At 43.4% G+C, this 12,364-nt stretch overlaps 1 protein-coding gene across 9 annotated transcripts in view; it reads right to left on the bottom strand.

The window, feature by feature from the left end:
- Positions 1 to 12,364, bottom strand: part of SRGAP2 (SLIT-ROBO Rho GTPase activating protein 2) — a 284,242-nt gene that overhangs the window by 69,663 nt on the left and 202,215 nt on the right. For all 9 annotated transcript variants that reach the window (XM_045049283.1, XM_006942921.5, XM_003999427.6 and 6 more), the window contains exons 5-7: positions 9,592 to 9,654; positions 920 to 1,135; positions 164 to 292 (exon numbers count right to left, since the gene is read on the bottom strand). In XM_045049283.1, the coding sequence (XP_044905218.1) occupies positions 164 to 292; positions 920 to 1,135; positions 9,592 to 9,654 (408 nt within the window). The remainder of the gene's footprint in view (positions 1 to 163; positions 293 to 919; positions 1,136 to 9,591; positions 9,655 to 12,364) is intronic.

Below are 12,364 nucleotides of genomic sequence, written 5' to 3'. Positions count from 1 at the left end.
CCTGGTACATGGCAAAACCCCTAACGGGCTGTGGCTACTATCTTCGTAATTCTTCTCCAAATGCTCCAAGATGCCGGGACAACAGGACTGGGGAACAAACACCTGACCAGTTCTCTAAAACTAGGAAAAAGGTGCCCTGGAACCCCCAGCTTTAAGCACTTACATCAATAAGGTCAGACAGGTCGTGGATATAGTACTTGAAGACAGATGCATTGGTTGCCTCCAGAGCCAGCAAGTATTCATTCCGGGCTTTAATGGCCTTCAACTTATTTTCTGTATACTTGGCTTGGCGCTGAAAAGAGAACAAAAGTTCAATTCTGCTTTTTTTTTTTTTTTTTTTTTTAAAGGGGAGATTGTTCTCTAAAAGATGAAAGGACAGTACATTCGAGAACCACAATTGTGCTGCTACTCCCTACGCGCTGTCTGCCTTAAATTGGGTTCTAATTCTGTTTAATGAGATTCGAGGGCATAATGTAGATCAATCCAGGAAAGGTTAATGAGGCTCCCTACTTTAGACACATGTCCCACTTTGGTTCTATCTGCAAATACCATCCTCTATCCTTGTGCCACCATCCAGAAGAAGGTGTCACTACCTCTGCCCTGAATACGGGACATGTGAAGCCAAACCCTAGATGTGCAGTCCCTCTCCCAGGCTTGGGAAAGGTTTGGGAAAGGTTTCTATGGTTTCTTGTGAATCTGCTACAGGTGAAGAACTAGGAGCCCTCCGCCCGGGCCCAAGTTCTTCCAGTATCCAGAATTTCTTCTGGGGCAGACAGCAAGGACTGACTTTTGGCTGTTAGGCCCTAAAGGAACCAGAGTTACCTTGTTCTGTTCTTCACAGCACCTACTGGAAAACTCCTATCGGTCCTGACTTCCACAGTGCTCGTCCCTAGCCCCTAAGCTGCTGAAGCACACGTACCTTCTCCTTCATTTTCTCAATCTTCTTCACCGAGCTCCTCCGGACATGCTTCTCCTCGATGCGGACGTTGGATGAGGAGTCAGGGGAGCGTGGGGTCTGCCGGTCTTCCTGCTTTACCGATTTTCCAATTTGCTTCTCCTCCTGCTTCTCTGCCTCCTTTAGTTTGCTCTGAGCACTGATGCTGTCGGCATTGTACATGTGATATGTCTTCATGACCTGCAAGACACCCCCCGCCCCCACCCCCAGAGGTCAAGCCAATGGGGTCAAGTTCTGCTTTACAGACTGACAGATTCAGATTCATGTCCCACATGAAGCAATACCCTCGCACCCTTAAGGGAAAAATTCTTAAGTGTTCGGTTCAGCAAACATTGTATATTAAAGACCACTCCAAAGCACAGGAAAGCAGCACTTGAACTGAGCCAATATGTCTTATTATTAAAATGACTTCGCGTCTCCCATCATCTATTATTCACTTCTATTTATTAACACTTGTAATCATTACTCCTTTATATTGGCTAAGTAATTTGTATTGCTTAGCCGTCTCACAACACCAAGCACGCAGGAAACACCACCACCACTCAGATCCCTAGAGCAAAGCCCTTTCCCTGGCTGGTTAGGAACCCTGAAGAAGGCAGCACTGCCTGTGGAGTAGTCTGCTTTTTGGACATTTCAGATACAAAATACGGAAGGAGACAGGCTCCAAAAGCTCTTTCTCCTGCTCTAGATTCTAGGGGTCAGTCTGGTCTGCTTCGTGAAGATCGAACGCCCTTTCTCACGGGAACCAGAACAGCAGCAGCAATAATAATGGCAGTTATCATTTACTGAGCGTTTAGTATACTTTTGGCTCTGTGCTGAGTGCTACACACCCGTCTTCTCATTTCATCCTTACAGCCACCCTGTGGTCTAGAAAACAACCCTAAGAAGACTATAGACCCACACAATAATTCAGGTAAGAGCCTAAGAAGGAATAAAACCCACATCAGGTGAAACGAGAGCTGCCACAGGAAGGAATATATAAAAGGAGAGAAATATCGTTTTCAAATTCCCCGTCGAAGCAACCGTCTGGGAGTCCAATCTCTTTTCTTAATGAGGAGGCCAGGAAGCCTAGGACTTGTGTGTGTTTCCTCCCAAACATACTTCCAGCCACAAGGTGCCCACTCTTCGCTGCTGGAGCTCTCTGTTCCCACACAGGGGCCTCTAGCTCCTATCTAGGAATTAAAAGTGCTGATCGCAACTAAGCAAGCTGAAGTTCAAGAGTGGTGACATTTTGGTGCCGTGCAATTTCCTTGAGAGGGAGAAACAGAGTGTGGTAGCTGGGTGCATATGTGTGGGGGCAAGGGGTGCGGAGTGAACAACAGAGGAGAGTACGGGTATTATATTGATAATAACCTCTAGCACTTACTTATTAGTACGTGCTGTGTGTCAGAGGCTTTATGCATGTTTTCTCACTTAACCCTTACAACAACTCTGTGAAAGACACGATTATTTCCACTTGTAAATATGGGGAAACCAAGGCTGAAGGAGACAAACTATCCCATCCAAGGACACACAGCTAGTAAATGGCAGAATCAGGATTCAAACCCAGGTCTGTCAGATCACCAAGTCCACATTCTTAGCCATTAGGCCCCCGTGTCTTCCTCAGAACAGGACCAGAGCTGGATTAGTTGGGAGGAAAGGTTAAGTTCAGTCAAGGCAGGTTTATAAAGAGGAGCTGGTTTTATTAATGGCTTCATATTAGAGCAGTGGTCTCAACTGGAGGCTAATCTGGAGACATTTTTGATTGTCACCACTTGGGAGCTTGCTACTGGCATCCAGTGGGTAGAAGCCAGGAGGCTGCTAAACACCGTAGGCACAGGACAGCACCCACAACAAAGTTGTCTGGCCCAAAATGTCCATGGTGCCAAGGCTGAGAAATCCTGGGTTAGAGGGACCTTATGGGTGTACTGATTCTTTAGGATCAGCTAGAGGTGGTGGAAAGAATAAAGAATATTGGGGCATTGACAAAATCAAAGTACATTAGAGTTTAAAGGTCTCGTTTTGGATACAGAGTATCTTAAATCAGCTTCACCTTATTTTGGACCTGACATCACTTCCCATAATAAGATCAACTCTGTATATTCTCTACACAGGAGAACTGATATTTAACTGGTAGCATTAAAAGCCTTTCTAAGTAATTCAAACGGTCTTCCAGATTCCAGGCTGACTAAGAAGTGAGGAAGAGGCATCTGTTATCCTGTCTGAAGAAGGGTATTCAGGAGACCACATTTTCTTTCTTTTCATCTGAGTATGGATTCAACAGCTTGAATGAACAGTTACAAAAATGAATGATTTTTAAGAAAGCAGTTTTCCATTTCCTGAAGATGCATGATAAATAAAGAGGAAACACTATGAATAATAATAAAAATCAATGATTTATATTGCTCCTTTCCACCAAAGAACTCTCTCTTTTTTTAAAGCTTATTTATTTTCAGAGAGAAAGAGAGAGACAGCACAAGGAGGGGAGAGAGAATCCCAAGCAGGCTCTGTGTTGTCAGCGTAGAGCCCAATGTGGGGTTTGAACTCAGAACCGTGAGGTAATTACCTGAGCTGAAATCAAGAGTTGGATGTTTAACTGAGTCACCCAGGCGCCCCTAAAGAACTCTCTTTAAAAGAGTAAAATACTACCTCATCTAAGAAACTATGAATTCTTAAGAGTAAGCATCACTTCTTCTTTTGTGTTTTCTTCTCTTCTCCACAGTTGGGAAATGTGTCATCTACACAGTAGTAGTTTTACAATCAATGTGGTTGCCCCAATGACTTAATGACACTAAATCTCTCCTTTGTGGAAATATGGAAGAAGTATAACTAGTATCTTTCAACTCAATGCAAAACTGAGGTATCCAACAGCCAAAGCTTGAATAAGTGATGCCAAAACAATTGGAGAAATAGGGAAGTCAAGATAGGACTTGGAGAAATATATACATAGTGAGGCAAATACAAACTAGGGAAAAAACTCAGAAGTCTAAATTCTCAGTTCTATGAAGAGAATTCACTTTACTTCAAAAAAACTAAATCTTAATTCATGCCTTAACTTTAATTCGTGCTTTCTCTCCAAGCCACACTAAAATCATAAAAAAGAGTTATTATTATTATTATTATTATTATTAATTTAGATATAAACTGAGGAAAACAAAAAGAATGAAAGCAACACATAAAAAGCAGGGAGGCAAATAGTAAATATCTACCAAACCTTAAACCAAAAGTAGGCAGAACCAAGAAGCAACCAGACTTATATCACAGAAGCTCTAAGGGGAACTGGTGGCAGTGGGATGAAGGTGAAGCTAAAACAAGAGAAACTGCTGGAAGCCCAAGAATCACTGGACTATCAGATCTCAACTCCTCCCCCTCCACAGTGAAGGACTAGAGGCTTATTTTTATAGGGAATCTATGGATTGGGAACACTGGGCTCAGCTGAGGATAGGGGTACTGAACTTAAAACAGGAGGATCACTGAAAATTCTATACTGAATATTATAATGGCCTCAGCCTCTTCATAACTCAGACCTCAGACATAGGCAGGAGGTCAGAAAAGCCTTGTCTAGGGAATCTGACCATCCAAGATAAAAGACCTAGTAATACTGGTTATCAGGGCTTCCCCAAGGACACACCTCAGTCAGATCACAAAGTCCACATTCCTAGCCACTAGGCACCAGTGTCTTCCTCTGAATAGGACAAGAGCTGGATTAGTTGGGAGGAAAGGTTAAGTTTAGTTAACCAGAAGTTCCAACCAGCTTTTCAATGCCTCGCTTTTTCTTTAAATTTTTATTTAATTTGAGAGAGAGAGAGAGAAAGAGAGAGAGAGAGAATGCATGCGAATGGGGGAGTAGGGCAGAGAGAGAGAGAGAGAGAGAGAGAGAGAGAGAGAGAGGAGAGAATCCCAAGCAGACTCCATGCTCAGTGTGGAGCCCAATGTGGGGCTCGATCCCATGACCCTATGATCAGGACCTGAGCCAAAATCAACACTCGGACGCTCAACCAACTGAGCCACCCAGGTGCCCCAACACTGCCTCACTTTAAAATATGAAGGCAGCTAAAACTTACCAAACATTTAAGGAAAACATCTAATATGAAAGGCCAAGACCAAAACAAACAATTTAGAGGGAACAGAAAGTATACAGAAGGGAAAAAGATTCAAAAATAACCAATTATATCCCTAGAGAGAGCAATGAAAAATTAAAAGACATTGTATCATGAAACAAGAACAGAATGCAGCAAAAAAGGAATATTTAGAGAACAATAAAGAGCTCTTGGCAATTAAGATTCAATTCAAATACCTTTCTAAGGAGCCGGACTTTGTGCCCTTCCTCTGGAAAGACATGTGAAAGTTATCACCTCATATTGTACTTGCTGCTTTACTTTTCTCCCTTCTATTAAAACTAAATGCCTTGAGTTCAGGGATATCTCTTATTTGTCTTTGTATCCCTAGTGCCTACTGCTGGATACAAACAGTCAAGCAGAGTTGGGGGACTAGTAACAGACATGGTTTCAAGGGAGCAGGTGCTACATACCAGTCTGCAGTGGTTCTGCCAGCAGACAGCTCCAGCACCAAATCAAGGAGTCATATATTCAGGGGGAGCACAGAAGCATAAAACGTCTGGGGTAACAACAGCCCCTGTGTCCCAACACCTCTTCTTGCTTTCTCAGTTCTAGGGCTTACTTGACTCTTCCTACTTAGCCAATCCATGTGGCTTCAGTGCCCCCACATAGCCTCCTTCCTGTGGGCACTTGCTGAGCTTTTCCAGATACAACCAAGGCAGAGAATTCCAGAGTTCTTTGGGAAGCTGTGTGCCCCAAATTCAAAGGCATTCCTGGATCACCGGTCTGAAAATGAAAACCACTTATGCCACAGCCTATAAACTAGCCAACTCATTATGGAGGAAAAAATACATGGAAGAGAATGCTCACTAGGGTTGCTCTCTGAATGGCAGCTGTGGGAAGCAACCCCTGGCACAGAATGCCATGTCAGGGAAATCAAAGGTCCTTCAGGCAGAAAAGAGGAAGTACAGAGGGGCAGCTGGCCACTTATGGTGTGAGTCTGGGCCTCTTGCCCAAAGGCATCTTTATTTGGGAACACTCAGGCCCTACCCCTTGGATCATCAAGGTTAAAAAGTACTTAAATTATAAACCCTTGGGTAATCAGTCTCCTAAAAAGAAATATTTTGGGCAATAGGGGAGATGCAAGCTAAGGAGAGTACTGAATATGGTGGGTTCCTTATATCCCTGGTTTCCTTTATTCCATGCCCACAAATAACTTCTATTGCCCACAGGGTCATTGAAACAAGAGGCCCTTTCCTGCCTTCCCAAAAAGCAAATAAGGGGAAACCTCCTTATAAGATCTCCTTTGTTCTCCTCTTAACTCCTCTGACAGAGAGAGGATAGAGAACATTCAGCAAGTAGCTTCCCAAAGCCAGCATATAATAGTGCATGTAACTACTTGATGAAACCATCGTCCCATGCAGGGTGACCAATCATCCTGGCTTACCAAGGACTTCCCTAGGTTTAGCACTCAAAGTTTCATGCCCCTGAAAACCCTTCATTCCTAGGAAAACTGGGATAGTCAGTCACCCTAATGCCATGGTGCCTGACTGGGGCCAGTCCTACACTTATCTCACCCCACAGAGGAAGAAACTCATAATTCTGTTCTCTGAACTTGCTAATGGCCTATAGAATCCACAAACTTATTTGACCCTTAACTACTGCCTGATATTTTTGGAAGTATGACTGGAGATCTCAGTATATGAAGTATGTGGAAAGCTGGGTCATAGAGGTTGGGACATCCCCCAGGATCATATAACTAGTGGCAGATCAGGTAGAATCTGGGTTGCCTACTTCAGAAGATTCTAGTCACTAGATGAAGGTTTTTCAATCTTGGTACTATTGACATATTAGGCAAGATAATTCTTTGTTGCAGGGGGCTACCCCATGCATTATAGGATTTTAGTTGCATCATGAACTCTAGCACACCCCTACCCCAGTTGTGACAACCAAAAATGTCTACAGACATTTCCAGATGTCCCCTTAGAGAAAAAAATCACCATGCTTGCAAATCACTATACTAGACCCTTCTGGTTTCCCTGGAACTTTCCAGTGTTCTCTACTCTTTCTTCCCTTCTCACTGCTAGAGGAAAAGAACAAACTTTAATTTTGGCCTTGGACAAATTGACAAATTAAAAGAGTGTGTACCCAGGGATAAAAGGTACAGCATAGGGAATACAATCAATGGTATTACAATAGTGTTGTATGGTGACAGATGGTAGCCATACTTGTGAGCACAGCATAACATGTAGATTTGTTGAATCACTATGTTGTATGCCTGCAACCAACATAACATTGTGTATCAACTATGCTTCAATAAAAAATAAAATAAAAATAAAAAGAGTGTATACCAATTCATCTCATGGCAACAGACTCCATGCCCAGCCAATTCTCAGTTTGCATGCCAGCAGGAAGATTTTAAGCTCTGCGTGGAGCAGGAAAGCACTGGCCAATGCTGGACTGCCTGAAGACCACAGTCCAAGCTGCCAGTTCAGCCCCCTCAAACCAGAGCGGCAAGTTCCCTGGTTTTCTTCCTCATTCCTGCATGAATTATGCCCTTTCCCTTATTTATTTATTTATTTATTTATTTATTTATTTATTTATTATTTTAAATGTTTATTTCTGAGAGATAGACAGAGACAGGGGTGGGGGGGGAGGTGGGGGAAGAGAGAGAGGGAGACACAGAATCCGAGGCAGGCTCCAGGCTCCGAGCTGTCAGCACAGAGCCCGACATGGGGCTAGAACTCACAAACCATGAGATCATGGCCTGAGCTGATGTCGGATGCTCAACCAACTGAGCCACCCAGGTGCCCCTTCCTTATTTATTTTTTAAAAATCATAGCATATTAGGAGATCTTGGACTTGAGCAAAGCCAATGGATCCTCAGACACTGGTCTTTCACTGCTACCCCAAGTCCCACTGCAGAAGCAGCAAACTGGGTTTGAACTAGTTTGGGGTTTGTTGCTTATTCATCCTGCGCCTCCCCAGAAAGAATAAAGAGCAGAGGCCCAAGATATTTGCAAAAAAATAAAAAGATTCATATAATGACTGAATGTGTCAAATTTTTATCTTAGTGAATTCTTTGCCAGGATATGGGAGTAATAGGGTGCCTAGAAGATGCTCTAAAAATAAAGAGCAGAAGTAAAGCATTACAAAGACAACAGGGTTCAGGAAAACACATCTAGTCTGTAAATGGTTCACATCAACACGCTTCTGTTTTTATAAAGAGCTTTAACTGCACTTGAAAGAAATGAAAACTTGGGAGTTGAACCAAAGAGTACCATCTATCTGCTCTCCTTCAGAGCAGAAGAGTCACACAGCAGAATTCCAAACAAACTGAGTGTCACTGGAGACCAGTCTGATGACTACTCTACCCTATTTACTTGTTCAATAGTTGCCATGACAAAATGGCCACACCTAGGCTTTTGGATCAAGAACATGGAATTCTCTGATCCCAAATGCCTGTGATGCATGTCACCACTGCCTGTCTTCCTGTGAGAAAGAAAGAAAGAAAGAAAGAAAGAAAGAAAGAAAGAAAGAAAGAAAGAAAAGAAAGAGAAAAAGAAAAAAGGAAGGAAGGAAAAGAAAGAAAGAAAGAAAGAAAGAAAGAAAGAAAGAAAGAAAGAGAAAGAAAAGAAAGAAAGAAAGAAAAGAAAGAAAGAAAGAAAGAAAGAAAGAAAGAAAGAAAGAAAAAAGAAAATGCAGTGAATAAGCAAGTAAACACAGGAAATCAATTTCACCTTCACAACAGGATCGGGGGGCAACCCCAGAGACTGACACCAAAGGCCGGGCACAGGCCAGCTGAAGAAGGGGGTCCTGAAAGGCTTTAGCTGTATAATCAAAATATTCCTTGTACGGCAACAGGAATTTCCTTGGTGTGCATATGTGTTCTAATTATATTTAACTAAACACGGCTAGGGAGAAAACCACCACCACCACCACCTTCCAGTGCCTGAAGAAACGCATCAGCCACAGGCATCATGTGCCTAAAGTGCCAGTCATTTCAAAACAGATTGTATTCTCTTCTCCAAACCTGAAGCCTGCCTCTTGACTGAGGTTTGGGCTTTATAAAACCCCGGGGAGTCGGTGCAAAGCTCTCTCTGCCTGAATCGGCCCCTTAGACTGGGGGCATTTAAGCCTCTGTGCTTCCCTCTAGAGCACCCGCTCTTGTCTCAAACCCATAGATCAATGCAAGAACTGATGCAAAACCTTGCACATCAAGTCCTTTCCAACAGACACATATTAATGGTACGATGCACACTATGTTCTTTGCCATTAGGTTTGGGGTCCCTGGTTTGCTGCTAATGGGAGTCAGTTGTACTGATGAGAGGCCTTGGCTGGTCTCTGGCGATGATGCCCCCACGAAGGCAGAGTTAGTTCGCGCAGCCAAGGAGGGATCTTATTCTGAGAGTGTTGTTTTGGCTCACTCAGATTTGAAAGTAAGAGTGTGAAGAAAGAAATGGGTGGAGTCACCCCCAATGGGGACCATGCACTGCCCTCAACCTCAGCTCAGTTCTGTTGCTGATGTGACTATGGCCACAAGCTGCCAAATGCTGCTTCCCTCTGCTTGTTAAAGAGCCAGGCACCCATATGATTTACCGAGTAGAGCTCATTCAGGACCTTCATCAAATCATCTTGGAGTTGCTGGCCGACTTCTTTACTCTGGAAGGAAAGAGAAATGAAGGTTAATAGGGAAATAGAAGGAGGGAGGAGGGGGCGACAAAGGCAAGAGCAACACTGGCTCTACAACTAACACAGACTCAATTAAGGCCCATTATTTAATCCAGCAAATCAGATAACCACTCCGATCAGACCCAATTACGGTCAGATTACTCAAAGAGTTTTAATAAAATGAAATGCGCCCCTTCTATAGCCTAGCTAAGGCAATCATGTGGAGGCCAAGTGGGTAGAGGCTTTGATTTTTCGATTGGTCTCCAAAGAGCAGGCCTAAAAGCCACCTCCTAACTAGCAACTATTGTTTCTCTGAGACTTGCAGTCGAGCCTTCCTGAGAATCAAGACTTCCTGGATGCAAGTCAGATATGAAATAGGATGAGAGAGAAAGAAGCATATAAACATCCAAGGACTTCAACGTACCTGACTAAAGACCTCCAAGCAGGAAGGGGTTATTCGTCTTATTTGATTTACTTCTACCCCAACCCCCCAGGGCAGTAGTACCCCAATAATGACTCTGGTGTGCAGATCAGCTAACGCTCCTCAATCCTGATAATGGATGTTAAGGGGTCTCCAACTGGCCAATCCTAAGTGGGAGTGGCTCTTGGGTTCTTTGCTGCTGCCATTGAGGGCTGGCATCTCATCACCCAGATGGAATAGCAGAAATAAAGAAGAATGAAGAAGCAGGAAGGAAAAAAGAGCCACGCCTTCTATACTGAGTGGTTTTTTTTTTTTTTGGTTTTGTTTTTGGTTTTTTTTTTGCCGAGCCCAAGGGAGCAGGGGCTAAAACACTGATTGGCATCACTGGGTCATGAGGGGAAGCCCTCATTTTATCTTCTGCCAGCTCTATTTCTTTCCTACAAATCAGATACCAACAGTGACCTTCTAACAAAAGGAATACTACCCATGGCACCGCTCAGCTCCCGGGCAAAGAAAGGAAGAGTTCTTGCATGTCAGAAACATAGTCCTTTATGATCTTGCTTTTTCAAGATGTATGATTATAAAACCATTTTTTCCTGATTACAAAAGGAGTATATGTATTGTAATTAATAAGAACACTGGAAAAACAAAAATACACACACACAAAAGAAAACTGTAGAAAACATCAAAAAAGAAAAAGTAACTTAATTCCTACCACTAAGAAATCACCCCTCTAGACTTCATTTTTCAAATCTTTTTGGTATGATTTTCATGAAATGGGGGTTGCATTATACACACTGGAACTTAACTTATTCACTTAAATAAATGTTATAAATAGTTCCCTACGTGTTATTCTTCCAGAAAATTATAAAAGATTATATTGACGTAGCTCCTATTCTTGGACATTTACTTTGCTTATACATTTTTATGATAAAACACACTGTATTCAGTTACTTTGTGCATAAGCTTTGCACACACCTTTCATTATTTTCTCCTAGAAGTAACATTGCTGAGTCGAAGACTACTCATTGATGCACCAGAAGCACATGCTCATGTTGCTTCGCTTTTTTCCTCTTGACAAGTTGACATGATGTCCTGTTGTGATTGGTAGTCCTTTTGATCGTAATGAGCCATTTTCATTTCTCTTTAATGTTTTGCCATTTTCTACGAAGGAATTAATTATGGAATATAACATGTGTGACCTTTGTTGTGGCTACCCAGGACTCATTACACCTGGCTGTGTGGAAAGGGGCGGAAGGAGCCCTGAATGAGCAATCACAAGATTCTCCTATTCCTGGCTCCTCCACCATCAAGAAGATAACTATGAACAACACGATTAATCTCTCTCTGGGCCTCTCTTTTCCTTTCCATAAAATGAAAGGCTAACACATCCTAAGGCCCTTCCTAACCTCTGCCATTCTATGATTCTTCACGATCTTTTGCCTGGCTTCTTGAGCCCACGTTAGATTCAACCATTGCCCACTTCAGGGTATGGCTGGTTGGCTTCATTCCGCCCAGTAGGAGATGGTGAGCGAGTTCCCCTTCGGGACTGAGACGCTCTACAAAATGGATGGCTTCGAGCGTATCTTGCCAGTCTTAAATTTACCATTCCCAAATGTCTCTCATTCAATGCCCTCAACCACTGGAAGAAGCCACAAAAGGAAATGCCTTTCATCTAGAATCTCACATACCAGCCTCTCCTTCCCATCATGAAGGGAGCTGAGCTCCGCTGAAGCAGCAGAGATCCAAGGAGGTGAAGTGAGGCAAAATGACTCACCAACCAGCCCCAGAGTCAGCAACAAGGCCAGGAAGTGACCACGAGTATCACTTCCAAACACCCTGCCCTCTGGCCTCCAAGCCAACTCCCTTGTCAGCCACCCATCCTCCCTTACTGCCTCCTTGTGTTTAAATGGTAGAGGTTCCTGGAGAAAGCTCCCATTCCTCTACCCTGTTGCTCACCCGTGACTTAAATAACTTAGCCGCAGGAGGAGGGGGGGAGGGGAAGGGAGGAGGGGAAAAAAGCATAACCAATAAAAAAGCAATTAAGCCCAGGCAGATGTTTCCTTTCGTGTACCGATTAGTTGGAAAAGGACCGACTCAACTGTTATCCCTGTTTATTTGAACAGGCTGCCGAAGCGGATTCTGACTTACGGCTCCCTGTGGCTGAGGGCTGGTCTGGGAACACACGTGAAGCTAGCCCAGTCAAAGTGTCCAAGAGAGCCCCTGGCAATCAGGAACAATTCTGACACAAGTAGAGACTCAGGAACTAGCCAGTGCTTC

This window comes from Felis catus, chromosome F1 (genome assembly GCF_018350175.1).
Source record: "Felis catus isolate Fca126 chromosome F1, F.catus_Fca126_mat1.0, whole genome shotgun sequence".
Lineage (NCBI taxonomy): Eukaryota > Metazoa > Chordata > Mammalia > Carnivora > Felidae > Felis > Felis catus.
This window is presented reverse-complemented; position numbering and strand designations above follow the sequence as displayed.